This window comes from Hydra viridissima, unplaced genomic scaffold (assembly GCF_058129835.1).
Source record: "Hydra viridissima isolate aposymbiotic clone 2 unplaced genomic scaffold, HvirCarnegie_v1 scaffold_10, whole genome shotgun sequence".
NCBI lineage: Eukaryota > Metazoa > Cnidaria > Hydrozoa > Anthoathecata > Hydridae > Hydra > Hydra viridissima.
In genome coordinates, this window is record NW_028324309.1 from 13,035,078 (window position 1) to 13,053,600 (window position 18,523).

The following is an 18,523-nucleotide window of genomic DNA, read 5'->3' on the forward strand; positions in this document are numbered from 1 at the left end:
GTACAGAATCACAACTGTGGTAAAGCAAACCAAAAAATTGACATATTTTGGTTAAAAAATAAGAGAGGAGGACCATATTTGGACGCCACATGGTCTACAATTCCAGTGAATCGAGACTTGTTCAATGGTTAAACGAGGCAAAGATTTCTATTCCTTTTGCAGTCCCAATGACTTGGAGAGAACCAACTGATCATGTTAGTAATCATAATTTTTGCAGTATTCAATCTTTCCATGAGCAATACGTCTAGTACATTCTAGAAGTACATGAATTTTTCGTAGTTGAATCCAGAATGAAAAATTTCAGGAAACTTATACAAATGAACCAACAGCCATAAGTAATACAGAGCTGATGCAAGCTGTATAGCTCTATAATGGCGATTAGTTAAAATCAGTTCTAGTTGTTTATGCAGTGAAAGAAACATGAAAACTTGAAAGTGCTCTTAAAATGTGTTAACTATGATGACCATCAATTGTCAAATAAAAAAAATAGGCAAACTGCAAGGAAATGGCTGAAAAACTCAGACTTACAAACGTTTTCCTACATTATTATTTTAATTTCTTTTCATTAAACTACCAGTGTGTGACGAGAACCTCCATCAAGATGTTGTTGCTATGAAAAAAAAAAAAACCAAGTTAAATGGAGACCGTCAATACTTGCAGACTACTGTTCATCAATTGTAGGAGATTTTCACAAAGACAAGTTTAATGGTGACAAACTGCTGATGCTTGAGAGAAATTTAAACTTTTGAAAATTTTTAAACTTGTTTACTACATTTTCCTTGATAAACCTACGCAGAAGATTATGCACTGGTACCGATATCATTTACATATTACATGTAGTTGGAAAACGCAAACTTTTGCATAAAAACTAGTCAACTAACAAGTTTAATTATTTGAACTCAGCACGTGTAATTTGTTTAGAAATGGGACATCTCATTCCTAAAACCTAAAAAAAAAAAATAGAAAATCTGCAGAGCAGTTTTTTTTCTAGGAAGACACAGAAATTAGTTTTTATATTATAATTTTATATTCAAATCGGTTACAAAAAGCGATTTTAAAAAATGTCTCATATTCTCTTAAAATATTTATGGAAAACTGAATTTTAGTGAGTGATGGAAATTGTGATTGGTATTATCCAATCATGCTATTTCTTTCATTAAAATTAAAAAAAAAAGTGAATATAAAAGTATAAAACCGGTTTTCACTAAAAAGTGCCTCAGTGATTTTATTCCGCTTATTTCTAAATTCTTAAAGAAATCAAATTTTATTCTTATTTGTTGCGCAGTTTAAAGATGTAATTTGGTTTTAGGAAAGTCTAGATAGTAAGAGAAAATACAAAAAACTTCATTATGTCAAAAATATTGAACACAAATTAAAAGAAAAAAATTAAATAATATAGTATTTATACATAATGCGATATTTTTTATAAGCTGTAAATAAATATTGCTCTTTTATGAAATTTTTCTAGATTAGAAAAACATCAAAAAAATATTAAAATATTGTAGGAGCGTAAGATAATGTAATAAATATTAAGTTAAAAGACAAGAAGAAAAAAAAAAAAAAAAAAAGCAGAAATTTAAAAGTTTGCAAAATTAAAAAAATACATAAAAAACATTGAAATTAATTACTTAAATATTGACAAGTACTAGCTATGAAACACAGGTAAAGGATGTGCTTCTGTATTAAACACATACTTATCTAAAGGTATTATATCATCGTCACTAAAAAGCAGATATAAATATTTTAGTGTCTCTGCTAAAAAGAAACTCTCCATTTTGTCTCTTCCCTCACCGCGTCGAGGGTTTTCGGCGCTTCTAACGTCGTTAATGCTAACATAACCTCCCGTAGGAACCTTACAAAACTTATTAAATGCTTTAAATATCTTCCAGCCATAATCTTGATATTTATTATCTTTTGTGATCTGGTACATAATGTGCAAAGATTCAACTGTTTCCGGCCGAAGAAGGTTATGAGCGTCCATTGGCTGAAAATTATTAAACTTTTGTCAAAATTAAATGAAATCATTTTAATGAGTTAGATGTGTTTAAATTTTTCGAAGGAAATGAAAAAACATTAACCTAATACCTTTACTATTATATCATCAGCTTTATTATTTGAGCTTGGAGTCAGCTGAAAAAAAGCTATTTCAGGACTAAGACCCGTCGCCATACGAGCGTACATTTGATAGCAAGTTTCCATAAGTTCTTTTGCCAGCTCCATGTGCTCATGAGGTAGACCATGATGGTAACCAAGCGCCAATGTTCCAGGAAGAAAGCAAACCAGATGATCCTGATGATTAAAACTTCAAAAGAATTAATTCACATTTACTATTTAAAAAGCTGTTTATCAAACTTTAAATTGCAGAATACTAATGATTGTAGAACACTGTATGAGCTGTATTACTATTAAAGAGAGCTATCAATCAAACCAGAATTGTCAAAAATGATTTAAAAAACATACAATGATAAAAGTCCTCAAATGGACATGCTGAATTGTCTAACATGATTGTTAATACAAAAATAGTTAAAAAGTACAGAAGCAATACCATCTTAGGACTGAAGCTCCTCCCAGACAATAATTCTCCTACAAAGGTGAGATTACTAGGAACTGATCTCCTAATAAGTAACTTCTTTATTCCTTCGACTGCTGTTAAGTATTCTGTTTTCATTCTACAGCAGAGATAAGTTTTTGATAAAAAAAAAAAAAAAAAAACAAATTATAATCTTTAAAAAGTTTTTACAAAACTTTACCTGTTATCAGTTTTTCCAGTTTGTATCCACTGTTTCAAAAGATATTCATAATAACTATCACCCCTGGCACCCAATGTTATAGTTGAAGCTGGTGTAAACTCTCCACTATCAGCATTCAAAAAGATAGGACACAAGCCATGGGGACGATGCAATGAAAAAATTTGAAGCATGACATTGTAAGCAGCTGACTTTAGAAGGAGAAAAAAAAAAAAGCTAGAGTAAACATAAAGCTTCAAAAAAAGTTAGTAAAATTTGATTAATCATTTTTTAATTGGATTTAAATAAAATTTTAGTAATTTTTTTTTTAATTACAACTTTATCAAAAATTTTATAAAAGGGAGACGAAACAAGGAAAATGAAGAACCTTACATGAGAACTTGATGTTGGTAAAACAAAAAAATGTTTTTTTTTTTTCATTTAGTATTGACCATTAAAGAGCAAAATAGCTAAATATAATTTATTGTAGTTAAAATACCCTGAATGTTGGATTTTGTAATGAATACGAAAGATCATTAAACTCTAATTGAATTGTAGATACTTCAGATAGGGAACTATCTGAACCCCATGCTGGTGGACGTCCTTTCTTTGTAATAAGAGTTACATCTGAGTATGGAATTTTCGACTGTGATGTAAACGCACCCATCAATCGATCACCTAAATCAGCCTGGGAAGATTTTAATTTAAAAAGTTAAATGTGCTGAAGTTACTTACAATCATCTTTCATTTTTTTTAGCAAAGAACATTAACAAATTTTATGTTAAACCAAAACTGTATTAAAGCTTGCAAAATTATTTATTAAGAAAAAAAAAAACCTACTGCTTTTTCAAGGTACATTCTATCAGTTGTTAAATGGAATATGCTGAGCAGGCCTCCCAAGACCCGAATAGTTGTCTCAAAAAGATTTACAGACACAGGCTTATCAAAAGTTAGTTCATTGGCAATCCATTCACGAGCCTCTTTATATTCCTTCATCATGTTCATTAGCCACAAAGTGTCCAATGAATCAACAATTGTTAAACCTAGCATAAACCACTCATTGTATGTACGAGACATAGGCTTTAACTCATCATGACCCCATGCAAATTTACGGTATCCATCCCAAGCATGTTCACATGCAGCAACAACTTCTATTTGCTTTTCTGTCATTGAAATTTTTTCAGGATAGTGAGCAAAATCATTTTTACTCTCTGGAGAATTCATCTTTTTTTTCCTTTCTTCTCTTTTATTAATTACTTCTTCTCTTTCACCATTTATAAGTTTATATTCAACAAAATCTTTAGAGTCTTCTTTTGAACTATTAACATGATCACTTGCCTCAATAGAAAACTTAGATATCCCTGTTTTTGAGGAATCTTTTAAACTAGGTGGACCTCGTTTTATAGGCCGTATTTTTTGATCAAGTTCTCTATTTTTCAGCTCTATAAATTTCTGTCTCATGACTTCATTTTTTAATGGATTATTCAGTGGCAAAGGCACATGATTTATGTGTTTTGTATTAGCCTCCAACTCATTGATTGGTATGTATGTTTTAAACAGAAACACATACACAAAAGAAACCAATAATAAAACAAGAAATATTACAAGAAACTTTTGCTGGCTTGTTTGTTGACGCCATGCCTAAATAAATATTAAGTTTGTTAAAAAATTAAAAATACAAGCTGAATTAATGTTTTTGTATTATCTTAACTGAAAAACTTAAAAATTCACCCGATAAAGAGAAGTTGAACGCTGCCCTTTATCATTATTGTAAGATTCAAAATCTATACCATCAATTACAGAATGATCAAGTCTTCCAGGTGTAAATACTGACATTGCTTTTATACTAATTACTTACCTAAAACTTCAAATACATAAATCATAAAACAAAGAAAACTATGTATGCAAATGATATACAAATAATTAAAATATTTTATAAACACATTTTTAACGCAAAAACTTTTGTTTATTGGGTATAAAGACAATAAATTCAATAAAAATCTCATAAACATAAATATTAACATATTATAACAACAACAAAATTAAGAATGCCAAAGAAACTTTGTTTATAAAAACCAGCAGCTGTTTACAAGTTAATATTTTATTTTATAAAAATGTGAGCAATAGAATCTAGTTTTAAATATCCACCATTTTTAAAACCAACAGTTTTGACATTTTTTTATAGTTACAAATCAATCTTCAATCTTTTTGAGTTGTCATCAAGTTTAGAACCATCTAAATAAAAAACAATGAATGATTTTTTTGTTACTTTTTTTGCAATTTCCTTCATTTTTATCAAAGTTAATTGTTACGCTTAAATGATAAAGAATCAATCTTAATGCTGGTGTTTGTTTGAAGATAATAAATGAAAACCACAATGAAATAAACATCAATAATAGTTATGGCAGCAGTAGATGTTAGCATTTAAAAAGATAACAGTAGCTTACATCTTGGACAGCTAGAGGTTTACAAATTTTTAGTTATTCATAGAACTTTTTAACAATTTATAAGAATTATCTATACAAGAAATTATTTTATACAAATAATTATTTTTAAAATTATATAACTAAAAAAAAAAAACTGTAATTAATATAAACAAAAAACATCCAAAAAAAACTAATGCATAATAATCATTTCACATTGTGCATAGTTATTATGGTTTTTAAAATAAAATATTTTTAACTTTATAACCTGAATACTCTCTTTTTCAAAACAGCTTAATCAATTATTACTTAAAGTATTTTTTCACAGTTTACATCAATAATAAATTTTGTCATTTTAATAATGAATCTTTTCATGTTAATAAACATATTTTTCACTGTTTCCACAATAGGAGTGCACATTTTAGATTAGAATAGAGTTTATCCTTGTAGCATAACCAGCACAATAAAATTTCACTAATTTTTATAAGAAAAATGCACTCTTTAAAATGTAAAACACTCCTTAGTAATATAAAAACAAACAGACTTAGCTATTAGCAGAAACAATCAAGAAGTAGCTGAGAATAAATGCTGTAGCATAGTATAGTTGCTTTCCAACAAACTTAAAGTTAATGGATGAAATAAGCTCTACAAACTGTTTTAAATAAAACCTCTTTAGCTTTAAAAAAAAAACCCAGTAAAAACATAAAAAAAATATAAATTTACTAAACTATTAACAGAATTTTTATTTTATGATAATTAAATGCCTTAAATAGATAATCATAAATTTAAAAATTACCTTCATTTACACGCTTACTGGATGAAGATGATGTAACTGATTGCAAATCAAACCACATTAAGTTAAAAGTAACACAAAGCATAACTTTATTTGGGGAAACTTTTCTTACGATACGCACTTTTGCTGTAGCTGAAACATCATATCCAACAGATTTACTCACAAAAAGTTTGGCATCATTTTCAGGGTTTTCACTTTTGGAAAAACAGTAACAATGCACAAAAATATTACTCTTTAACTGTGGCGATGTCCCAAATTCACAATATTTTTCTTTAAAAACATCAAGAAACTGAGGTGCAATTGCAGGAAGGTTCATAATTATATGTATTGAAGGATGCAAAGAACTTACTTGAGTTTTAGGAAACTGATATAAAATTTTATCAATTCCTTCAATAACAATATCTTTCAAAAATTCTCGCCCATCCATATTGTAGACTTCTATTGAAGTAGTATTAAGCTTGTTAAGTGAAATATTGTTTTTTAATGCATGGTATGAGTGTTCATTTAAATCATTACAATATACTAAACATTTTTTTTTAGCCATTGGTATTGAGAAAGGACCAACACCAGCAAAAACATCATAAACTATATCACCTCCTTTGACTTGATCAACAAGTCGCTTATGTTCTGTTTGTAAACGAGAGTTCCAATAGACCTTTGAATAATCAAATTGGAAAGAGCATCCATGTTCTATAACAGTTGTATTCATTTCATTTAAACCTGCTAACAGTTCCATTTGAAAGTATCGAAAAGTTTCCTCTATTGAATCTGTCTTGTTAACTACTGTCTTGATACTTGGATTTTTGTCCAAGAGAACCTGACCTAAGTAAATTTAAGTGAAACTTGAAAAATTTGAATTAAATTTAAAAAATTGAAAAGTGAAGGAAAAAAAAAGTTACTATTACTAACCTATGACTTTTTTATAATCAAGCAGTTTATCTTTAAGATTTACATGGGCAATGTGGCCTACAGTTTCAAAGGAGCTTACAGCCTCAATATCAACATTCGAAAATATTTTACCAAATATTTCATTAGCACTGAAGTCTTTATAGTCTAAAACAATTTCATGGTTACATAGCACACCATTTTCTTTACAAAAAACCTTCTGTTGTTCATCACTCAGAAGCTCAAACTGGTTAACAGCAGGATTAAGTAAGATAAGTCGTTCGTTAGGTTTCAGTAAATTACTTGGAATTATACTACGAAAACGAGGGCGATTCAGAAGAATATTCTTAAAAGTCTTTTGAAATTCACCACATGATTTTTCAGAACACTTAATAGCTGGTAGCTTGACTTTAATGTTAAATAAACTTCTGTCTAGCTCTTTCATTCCACAAATCACATTTGGTAAATGTACAGAAAAGTCAACAGCTTCTGGCATTTCAATTTGTTTTACCATTTGATTTAATGTATATGATTTTGTTGGATTTTTCTTAGACAGTTCTTGTCCTAAAAAAAGATTTAGCAGTAAATGATAAATGATATGCTTAGTCATATAGTTATTATCTTTTTACATACATACATACATACATACATACATACATACATACATACATACATACATACATACATACAAACATACATACATACATACATACATACATACATACATACATACATACATACATACATACATACAAACATACATACATACATACATACATACATACATACATACATACATACATACATACATACATACATACATACATACATACATACATACATACATACATACATACATACATACATACATACATACGTGTATACATACATGCATGCATACATACATAAATACATATTTTTACTATCTCTAACAGTATTCTTTCTTATTTGTAACTAGTTTTCTTTTGAAAAATTATCTTACTTAGAAAAGATATCAGGAAATTTTTTAGCGATTGAGTCAGTTTTTCTACCTTCCACATTATGCAATTAGATATACCTTTAATAAACACTAACGTAACTGTTTTACTGAAGAAAAAAACATTTCTTCACCTCCTCGTCCACGGCGCTTTAGCATTATGTTTGTATCCTGAAAAGTGATACCCGCATAATAGACAAGGTAAATTACTTAAGTCAAAAGTTTTAGACAACTTCAGCGATACACGTAAATACATTATTTAAAAACAGAAACAGTATTTTATTGAAATTGATGCTATTTTGGCTCACCGGTACAATTTTCTATAAGAAAGAAATCCTAATATAACATATTTTTTGTTTATAAATAAATAAATAAATCATGCAAATATGTCTAAATCATCTAAGTGGTGTTGTTTCTTCTTTAATATTGTTTATTGTTTAATGAAACTAATTTGAAGCGTAAGTTTAAATTACTTTTGTTTCATACTTAAATATCACATCTCTTGTTTAATTATTGACGCTAAGCAATGCATAAGTGAAAATAAACACGGCTTTTTAAAGTTAAACATCACTACCGTCTTCAATGGATTTATTTAAGTTAAAGACATCAAAAAAAAAATGGGGAACGTTTGAGAAATTAGTATCGAAAAGCGATCTTCTGATTTATTGTTGTATAGTGAAAAAAAGAAGGCCAAAAACTTCAACAGCTAAATAAGAGCAGCTTATTGCTATAACGCCCAAACGAAATAGTTGACTCAAAATAAGAAAAAAAGATTAAAATGTGTCCTTGCTCACCGTGAATAAACAATGGAAGACTTTGAAAAATTTTTTTGGAATGATGAATCAAAGTTCAAAATATTAGTTCGAAAAGAGCAGTTTACACTAGCCGAAGCAACAAAGAGAAGATTCGACAAAGAAATATCTTACCGGAGTGTATGGTGCCTACAACGAATTTTAGAAGTTGAAGATTTAAAAATTGAAATTAATGGTATATAGATTTAGGAGTTAGAGATTTAGTTAAAATTTATGGTATAATAAAATGCAGTTCCATTTGGGTTTCAATTGCATGGTGCTGGATTAATTTTCCACCTGGGCAATAATCTCAAACGTAACAACAAGCTATGCAGAAGTTATTTAGAACGAAAAACAAGTGAAAATATTTTAAAGAAAACAATATAAGACGAGCTGGACAGAAAAAGCTGTTGTTTTTTTGTTGTTTTTTTTTGGTTTTATATATATCCGTTTTAATTTTAACAAATATTAATCTGATTTTGCAGGGACCTTACCATGTTAGTTTATTCATTAGCTTTGATTATATTTTTTTTATAATGAGCGAGCAGTGTACATCACAAGTTGGTAAATATAAGTTTTTTTCCAGGGTTGTAACGAAGCTTGGACTTTAAGTTTTTCACTTAAGCCAGAAAGTTTGACACTGTTTTACTGCATCATGTGTTTAAAAACATTTTACATGTTTTATCCAAATGAATCATTACAACAAAACTTATTTTAAGAAAACCAAATTAAATAAAAATGGATGTTGCAGAAATTTTAGAAATACTTGGTGACCCTGGGATCTATCAAATTCTTTTATATTTATGTTTATGCCTTTGCAACGCAACAACGTCAATGAATCACTTAGTGATGGCAGTTTACGGCTACGTCCCACCTCACAGGTAGCATTGAGAACTTTGAAAATTTATTCAAATAAGTATTTCCTAATTCAACAAAATGATGGAAAGCTCTATTCTTAGATGCAAAGTTCCTGTTAACCAGACACTAAATGCAGTTATACCGCCAAATGAAAAATGCCATGTTTACAAAAACTTTTATAACTCCAGTGGATCTATGTTAAGTTGTCCGAGCGGATTCAATTTTACTCTAAATGGAAGGGAAACGACCATTAGTAGTGAGGTAAAGACTTATAAATACATTTTCAGTATGTAAAATTTTCAGTTTGTGATATATTATCAAGTGATTTATTTTTTATGGTATATTTTTAGTGGTCACTTGTTTGTGAAAAGAAACATTTAGTGAACCTTGTAACAACAATATACTTTACGGGAGTAATGGTGGGGGGTTTACTTTGTGGCCAACTATCAGACAAGTTTGGACGAAGACCTATTCTACTAATTTGCCTGTATGGTTATATCCTGTTGGGTTCAGCACTTTATTTTGCACCGACTTTTGAAGCATTTGCATCAATCAGGTTTTTCATCGGATTTTTAGCGCAGGTAAATATTACAATAATTACTCATCACAGGCGCGGATCCAGGAATTTGTAACTGTGTGGCCAAATTTTATTTTCATGGTGGAAAATTCAATAAAAGATCGGTACTTTAATATTTTTTCACAGCATTTATTGATTGAATAAAACGTCGGTAACGTGTAGTAAGAACCGTTGCGGCCCTGGTAGGAATCTCTATAGCCAAAATCTGTAAATTACGGCAGACAAATTTAAATTTTTAGGGATATTCCTAAAGCGAAAAAACCCAAAACTAACATGACTGCCGTTAAATTCAAACTATTTGGCCATTGCCACAATGGCCACCCCTTGGATCCGCGCCTGCATCATAGATAATTTTTAATAGTTAACCCTTTTCCTCCCCCTGCACCTTCTTTCTTCCCATATTCTTCATCATTGCAAAGCAAGTCGATATAAAACTTTAAGTGAGCAATGACTTTTCTCATCAATCTAACATTGTGGAAAAAAATGTTTTGAAAACGTTGGAAAAGCGATCTAATAACGCAAGTCCCTAAGTTTAAATTGAGAAGAGAATTGAGAAAAGAAGAGCAAAATGAATCTCTAGATTATGTAAAAATAAAAAAATTATTTGTTAAGGTAGACACTCAGCAGCTGAAAGAAAACTTAACAACTCCCTTATTTTTCAGTTGCTTCCTCGAACTTGACATACTTAAAACCTCTAAGTTTGATATTTAAAACCTCTAAGTTATTTCTTATCTGTTCCTTCTCGGCCACCGTTAATTTCATTATTATGATTTTAATTCAGAAATGTGGTTTATAAGAAAATTTCTTTAAAAACTCAACCTCTATTGTAATCTTCTGATTCTGTAGAAACACCAATGCATTTTTTTGAACATAAAGCTCAAGAAAGAATTTATATTCATTTAAAATTTGTTTCAGCCTAATTTAAGATTTCTTTAATTCTAAATCTAAATTTCTTGTATTACAATTAAAATTTCTTATATTCTGATTTAAAATTTCTTAAAAAAAATTGCACGATTATGGTGAGTTCGGCTATCTTAAAACTGTAATTCTTAGACCTGCAGACGGTGCTACCAGTAACAGTTGCCGAAGATGACAGCGTGAATTGTATCAGAAAATGCTTCGAATTCCCACTAATCATCTTTGTCTTTTTTAAATCTTTTCTGGAATTTTTATTTGGTTTTCTTTGTGTGTATGTTTATAGCTAAATTTAAAATCATTTTAACTTTCAGTGTGCAAGGGAAAAACAGGGAAATTCAGTTTTGGTCAATAGGAGAAAACCTAAAATCAATTTTTAAAGACTTTTCTTATGCATGTTAGTTTTTTAGCAACGGAAGCGTGACAAACCCTGTTTTTAAATAGTAGAGGTTTTTAAGTAGCACATGAACTTTTAAGTAGCAGAGGTTTTTAAAGAGCAGAGGAACTTTTAATCACTGTTTTTGTTTACATCTTGAAACAAATACAAAAGTTAATTTAACAATTGTGCACTATACTCAAACAACATTTAAAAATCTGAAAAAACTGTTTTTTCCTTTCACCCTTCATTTGAACTGATTCATTTGATTAAAATAAATGGTATCAACAATAGAAGTAGACTCCAGAACCCGTTATTTACAGATTATCAGATTGTTGTTAATTATGATAATTAATTATTAATTACAAGGTTTAAATTTTAAAAATATTTTTTGAAAGTTTAAAAGCAAAGTCTGCCATTCGAAAGCATGTGAAAGAATTCCAACTCCAAAAATGAAATTTTACTGAAACCTCTTTGTGAAACCCACTGTATCTATCTATCTTTGATAAAATCCATGCTGATTACTTTAATGTTGGTACTGTATTATTTTTAATGTTGGTACTGTATTAAAGGGGTTTAAAGGACCATTCAGATACCAACGTTTCTGGTAGTTGCACTTGCTTTTGAACACAAGTAAAAATTGTTCATAAAAATTGCATGTAAAAATTAGTTGTAATAGCGAAAATGGTTGAAATTAGACACCTTTCTCCAGGAAAAATATCCATGAACCGGGGGTAAAAATTAGGTTTTGTTACAATAGACGAGATTTTTACAGCACAAATAATTACCAAAAAATTTCACTTGAAAATGGCAGTAAACAAACTGTTTTAAAATAGGTTGCTATGTAAGCTTAGTGAGTATTTTTCAAATATTGTAAAGTGTTTTGAACAATTTTTCTTTCTTTTTTACAATTTCTGATGCTAAAATTTTGTTTTTATTAATTAATGACATCAAAAGTTTGAGAAAGTTTTTTCTCTCATTGGAATTCAGCTGTTGGTTCATAAATACGTTTTAAATTCTTGAACTTCTTTCACATTTTAGGGTCATCTGATTAAAGTTATGCTGTGAAATACTTTGTCTTTTTTTTTTTCTCAGGGGGGAGAATATTTTCACCCAGGTATCTCTTTGGATTTAACACTCTGAGTATTGTTGTTTTTTTTAATTTAATAAAAATATCTTCCATCGTTCAATAATTTCCTTATCAATATTGTGGAGTAAAAAAATCTGCTTATCTCCATTATTAGTTATTTTTTGCTATGGTTTCAAGTTCACATTATTTTAAGTGAATAAGTTCAAATACTTTTAAACTTCAATAAATAAGCAATCTAAAAAAACCATTTCGTTGAAATGGAGGATGTGACCAGGGAGGATTTAGTTGAATATTTTGCTTTTAGCAATGCTTTTATTAGAAGTCACATGGCAGTCACTGAATGGAGACCTTAAATCTAATAAATTTATAAGAGTCATAAGTGTTTAACAAATAGCTAAATGAAAAAAACTTTATAACGTGGTTGTTCTTTCTAGTAGATTTTTTGAACTCTATGCACGGGACTGTGTAACTTTTCTTTTAATCTATGCAACAAACTTTCAAAAGTCCTGATTATGCAATTCACTTAATATAAAATGGCCACTTACTGTATACTGTTAATTTTTGTTTATAAAAATTAGAAAAATTTTTTCTCAGATTTTATTTATTGTATAATACTTATGAACATATTTCAACACAATAATTTTATCAATCTTTCGAAAAAACTAAAATTAAAATTTTTTAAATATGTCAAAACGCTACTGTTGACTTTTTTTTTTTTACATATTTTCACCTTTCACAAAAAGAAGCATTCTAAGTATAGTGCTATAGGAATGTTGAAAAACCATTGTCAGGTTATTCTTCAACAAGTCAAAACTGACTTGCCGGAGAGTAAAAATCACACTCCTGAGATAAAATTATTAGCTTACTGATATGCTTTATTTTGATCTTATATTACATACATTACATTACAAAATTTATTTTGATCTTTTGTTACATAGGGACTTCAGACTTCTTCATATGTCCTTTTGGTTGAAATGACTGCTTTAAAATACCGGCCTATATGTTCTGGTTTATATGAAATATTCTGGGCAATTGGCAATTTATGGATGACAACCCTAGCTTGGATTATTCAAGATTGGAGAAGTATTCAACTTGCTTTGTGTCTTCCTAGTTTAGCAACAGTTTTTTATATAGTGTAAGTATATAAGCTTGTAAAATCAAAAATTATTTGAAACTTTTGCTATAGAAGGTGTTAGCTATGATGTTCTAGGAACAAGGTTACCTTTTAGTTTTTTGTACAATCAACTCTAATCACTGCTTAATTTACATTTAAATCTAGGTAATAATTAGTGTTGTGGGAGTTTCTCATAAGTTGTAACTAAGCAACATTTACAGTTATTAAATGTAACTTAATTACAGTTACTCAAATTTTAAATGTAACTTGTTATAGGTTTGAAAATACTATAGGCTTTTCTATATGTGCTACTATACATAAATTTACATTATCATATAAGTATTCATGCTTATCATATAAGCATATTAACATATAACAGCCGTATGATTCGCATTTCGGGCAACATAATTTTATTGCAACAACAAATAAAAACAGCAGCAAAAAAACAATGATTTTTAAAAAAGTTCACTGATTAAACCGGAATTTTAAATGGAAGTCGTACAAATTCAGATTCATCGGTAGTTTTAATAGTCTGTTCGTCAGCCATTTCAAAATTTCTAATTGCTAAATTTCGATCCTTATATAGTTTAGACACGAATTAAAATAAGACAATTTCAATTAACATTAAAGGCTGCTCACTCGCGATAACTTATGTTAAATTATTTAATAAGCATTCTGGGTTGCTGGCGGTACCAATTATGCAACTTTTGTTAGGAGCTTAAAATATTTAACTTTTGCATGTTAAAACTACTTCAGGTATTTCAGGTATTTCAAGTATTTCAGTAGTCATTTTGTGGTCTTTTTCCTTAGTTTTTTAGGACATATTTAAGCAACTTTTAGAGTTTTTATATTTTCGCAGATTTTTATCAGGTTATTATTTAAATATTTTTTTATGAATTACCACCCAACATTAAAAGCATAAAATTACGGCTTCATCAAAAAACTTTTAACTAATTTACTTGATAGTAAATTTTTTTTTTTTTAAACTTAATTTAAAATTAAGCTTCTAGGTATTATTGAATATTTTTAGATTTAAAGAGATTTTTAAGATTGTGTCTGTTTAGATTTGTACCTGAATCCTTTTCCTGGTTAATACTGAATAACAAATTTGATCAAGCCAAAAAAAACATTAAAAAAATTTCTTCGTTCAACCGAAAAGAATTTCCAAATGAAGTGTGCTTCAATAATAACTGCAGAGGAAACAAAACTGACGTTAAAAGCTACTCATTGCGAGATTTGTTTTTATACAAAAATTTAAGAAAAAGGACGATTTTAATGGGCTACATTTGGTAAGTACTTTTGTAGGTTATTTATAGTTTAAAGATATTACTGAATCTTTATAAACTGCAATATATCAATAAGAGTTACAAAATATCAGCAGCCATTTCATTAGCACATTTTTTAAACACTGAATCTAAAATTTTAGTGAAGTTTAAATAATACTTATTCGGCATTTTAACACTTTCTAAAAATTAACTTTAGGTTAGCGTCATCCATAGTGTATTATGGCCTATCACTTAGTGCTGGAGATCTAGCAGGAAATAGATTTCACAATTTATTTATTAGTGCTGCAGTTGAACTGGTTGCTTTTATATCAGTCATGTTTATTCTCAAATAGTAAGTCAAAATAAATTTCTTCTTTTATAAAATCAAGTGTGGCTTGCGTTTATATTTTTTTATTGCTTCATTTTCATATATCATGTATATTGAGTTTGTTCTAGTTTTTCAAGAAGACGTCCTCTGATGCTTTACTATTTGTTTTCGGGTGTAACATGTATTATTGCTGGTTTGCTGCCAACTCAAGGCATAGGTATGTTCTTTGTGTGAAGGAATATCTCAAGCTTTTGAAAGTTATAATATCTTTTTATATTCAACGTAAATCAATTCTTAAAATTTTCTGAAACAAAAAAAAGATTTCTACCAGAAAAAAAAAGTAACTGCAGCTAAACACTTACTTCCTCTACGATTTTTGATTATGATTAAAGACTGTCCGAAATGATACTGACCCTTGAAAGTTTTAAAATATTTAGTGAACCACTTATTTGATTTATCTCCAAATGCAGTAAAGCTTTTAGAAAGTATTATCTTCGAAATGATTATAACATTTTTTCAATTTCGTACGGACACCTTGCATGAGCTTGGAGACAACAGTTTTTGTAAATTTTCGTGATGCTATACCCCGAATTCGGAAGAATTGACTAATACCTACCGCAATTTCGCCTATCTTGCATAGCGCACGTTTCATCTTTGCCAAAAGTTTTTAATTGGACAAAGTTATAGTAGATTTGCTGAATTCATGTTTTTGGGACAAAATCGAGGCAAATTTTATTGATACCATTCGAGAGTAATGGTGAGATGCGAGATCAGGCCAGAAGACGCCGGATTATCATGCTTTCGGATCATAGGCATAAGTTGCTTATTTTAACATTTGCCTAAGTAAAATTCAGAGCTCATGTCTCCATTTGAAAAAAATGGCTCAGTTTAAGGCACACGAACAGATGGCTTACCAAACCATAACTATCTTGCCAAAGTTTTTGATTTTAATTGCTTTTAGCAAAACTTCAAGTTTTATTCCTTTCGGGATTGTATTAAATTGCTGGCCTAGGAGCGTTGAACAGTTTGCAGCAGGTTTCATCACCCAGTATAATGCACTTTGGATTTTCTTGAAGCTTTTCATGAAGCAATTTTCGGCTGAATTGCTATCGAGATCTTCAAGGGGATTTCTGCTTTTTGTATGTCTTGTAGCTATATCTCTTTTTGAATCGTTGGATTGTTGATTTGGGATCGTCATCATAGGTGGATTGTTTGGGAACATTTTTTTTTTTTTCGATATCTCGAACGGAGTGCTCTGGATTTGCATCATCTTTGTTTACAAGCAACTTTTTTAAAAGAACCTTTAAATTATTTGAAAGGTAGATTAATTTGCTATTAAACATTAAAAAGATTTTAAAAATCGATTGAGTGGTTCTCAAAGCTTTTCAAAACCCCATGGATCATCCCGGACAATTTTTAGTACGTCTAAATCGCTCAAACTCTTCATTTTACAGAAACTGCAGAGAATGTAAGAAAATAAAGATAAAATAAAAGTAAAAGTGAAAAAAAAAAAAAAAAAGAATAAGGATTTTGTAAGAAACATTTCCAAATTCAAATTCAAAACAGTTTTCAAACGATACGTTTACTGTTCTTGTAAGGGTTAAAGGAAAAACTTTATTTGTAGTTATTTTCCCCCAACCAATTCCGGTTTTAGAAGAGCATCAACAAAAAGCCATAAAAGAGTTATATTTTACTTTATATTAGATGACAAAGATCAGTGTCTTAATACCACCAGTGCTAACGTGCAATGTGGTAGAAAAAAAATCGATGTTACGTATTTTTCTTGTAATAATGGCTTTTAAGTAGAAATCTTTGTAAATATAGTTTGAGCCGGTTTTTTATGACAGTATTCGAGGGATTTCTATGGATTATGAACGAGCTGTAAATTAAACGAGAAACTTTTGTAGAGGAGAGTTTCTAAAGAAGAAAAAATATTTTGAATTTTAAAGTTTGAGCAAATTCTATTAAGAATTTGAAACAGCTAACATTTAATCTTATTTAATCGTAATAGTTAAACAACCAATAAACAAAGTACGCTCAGAGGAGGAAAGGCAGGATACATTTCTTTTTACACATAGCAAAACAGATGTGGTAGAAAAAAGATGGATTATGACAAAGCAGCTCTTAGCCATATAAATCAATATAACCGTGTTAGTGCAATTTATTTTTATCTATCATTTATTAGAGCACTTAACAAGATTTGATTTTAGTTTTTTTTTTCAGGTTTTATAATTTTAGTGTTGTTGACGAACAGTATTTTGGTAATTTTTGTGATTAATGTTTTTACATATTTTTCAAACATATTTTGAAAAAATATTAAGAAAAGACACCATAAGAAATATTTATAAAAATATTTAAAACAAAACTTTTTTTTTTAAGTTGATTTACTTTTAAAAGACTCACAAACGGCTCAAATTTTCCCCTTAAAAGTTTTGGTAAAAAATTCTAAGTACTAAGTTAAGGTCTGAGCAAATGAGCTCAAACGAGCCAGGGCACTATTCAAAATTTTAGTATGATCTTTTTTGAATAATTCTAATCTTTCAATTCTATTAATATTGACAAATTCAATAAACTCTTAACATAAAATTCATTTGATATCATATTAATCTATTGCCTATGTTTGCTTTTGTAAAAAAATATTCTTATTATCTGAAGTTTTCAACCAGTTTTTAATCAAAACATAATTTCTATTGCCACTTCGGCTGGACACCTAATAACTCTTTAAACATCATTTACCAAAATTTTTAACGAGGCTCACACTTTTTTTAATTGAAATATTAAATACTTATTTTTTCTGAAACTGTACTCTTGAAACAAAAAAAATGTCAATATGAAAAGCAATAAAATATTAGTTAGAGAAGCTGAAAGAAATATTGGGAAAGATCTTGAAAATTTCTTTACAATACGACAATACGACAGTCGACACACGGAGACTCATAAAACGACCAACAATATTAAAAAAGCTCCACCAAGAAAATTAAGTCACGCTTCTCATTGTCCTAATAGTAAATTAAAGCCCTCCATTGCATCAGCTGAAATTCAAGATGTCAATCGATATAATGGACTTCCAGTCAGCTGTCATACAATCAATAAAAAGATTGAATGAAGCTAATTTGATTGGTGCTGTAGCTTAGCATTAGCCACTTGTACCAAACAGGAGCTTGAAAGCCAGACTCGAGTTCGTAAAATCCATCGATCGAGGCCAATGTTATTTTGGAGAAATATTTTTTAAAGCAAAACAAAATTTAAGAGCTTTGGCACAGACGGCAAAGTTCATGTGTGACGTCCACCGAAGCAACTGAATCCCAAAAACACACCAAGGACGGTGAAACATGGAGATGGCAACATCATGGTATGGACAGCATTTTCCCGACATTATTTTCCCGACATTATTATTGGAGCAATT

General features: G+C 29.3%; 3 protein-coding genes across 11 annotated transcripts in view; 1 reads left to right on the plus strand and 2 right to left on the minus strand.

The window, feature by feature from the left end:
• LOC145182009 (solute carrier family 22 member 15-like) overlaps positions 1-18,523 on the plus strand; it is a 31,111-nt gene that overhangs the window by 11,065 nt on the left and 1,523 nt on the right. The window contains exons 2-8 of one of the 2 annotated variants that reach the window (XM_090099583.1): positions 9,181-9,475; positions 9,554-9,713; positions 9,803-10,033; positions 13,349-13,545; positions 14,589-14,813; positions 15,007-15,141; positions 15,246-15,334. In XM_090099583.1, the coding sequence (XP_089955709.1) occupies positions 9,333-9,475; positions 9,554-9,713; positions 9,803-10,033; positions 13,349-13,545; positions 14,589-14,813; positions 15,007-15,141; positions 15,246-15,334 (1,180 nt within the window). In that variant the 5' untranslated portion in view covers positions 9,181-9,332. Of the gene's footprint in view, positions 1-8,397; positions 9,476-9,553; positions 9,714-9,802; positions 10,034-13,348; positions 13,546-14,588; positions 14,814-15,006; positions 15,142-15,245; positions 15,335-18,523 lie in introns of those variants that run through there. The other variant, XM_090099582.1, reaches the window with a different exon arrangement.
• LOC145182008 (endoplasmic reticulum mannosyl-oligosaccharide 1,2-alpha-mannosidase-like) lies at positions 1,344-4,602 on the minus strand. The gene is made up of 7 exons (XM_080057235.2): positions 4,458-4,602; positions 3,567-4,367; positions 3,226-3,414; positions 2,751-2,938; positions 2,546-2,669; positions 2,086-2,289; positions 1,344-1,984 (listed from the first exon to the last, which is right to left on the minus strand). The coding sequence occupies exons 1-7, from the start codon at positions 4,560-4,562 to the stop codon at positions 1,646-1,648; spliced, it is 1,950 nt and encodes a 649-aa protein (XP_079913361.2). The 5' UTR covers positions 4,563-4,602; the 3' UTR covers positions 1,344-1,645.
• LOC145182010 (uncharacterized) lies at positions 4,671-7,999 on the minus strand. Of its 8 annotated transcripts, none has more exons than XM_090099592.1 (4): positions 7,885-7,999; positions 6,852-7,391; positions 5,946-6,764; positions 4,671-4,961 (listed from the first exon to the last, which is right to left on the minus strand). In XM_090099592.1, exons 2-4 carry the CDS (start codon positions 7,339-7,341, stop codon positions 4,912-4,914), a joined length of 1,359 nt encoding a protein of 452 aa, XP_089955718.1. In that variant the 5' UTR covers positions 7,342-7,391; positions 7,885-7,999; the 3' UTR covers positions 4,671-4,911. The 8 variants fall into 8 exon arrangements, with proteins under 8 accessions (XP_089955718.1, XP_089955715.1, XP_089955712.1 ...); XM_090099589.1 differs by having other exon boundaries at positions 7,938-7,985; XM_090099586.1 differs by having other exon boundaries at positions 7,810-7,982.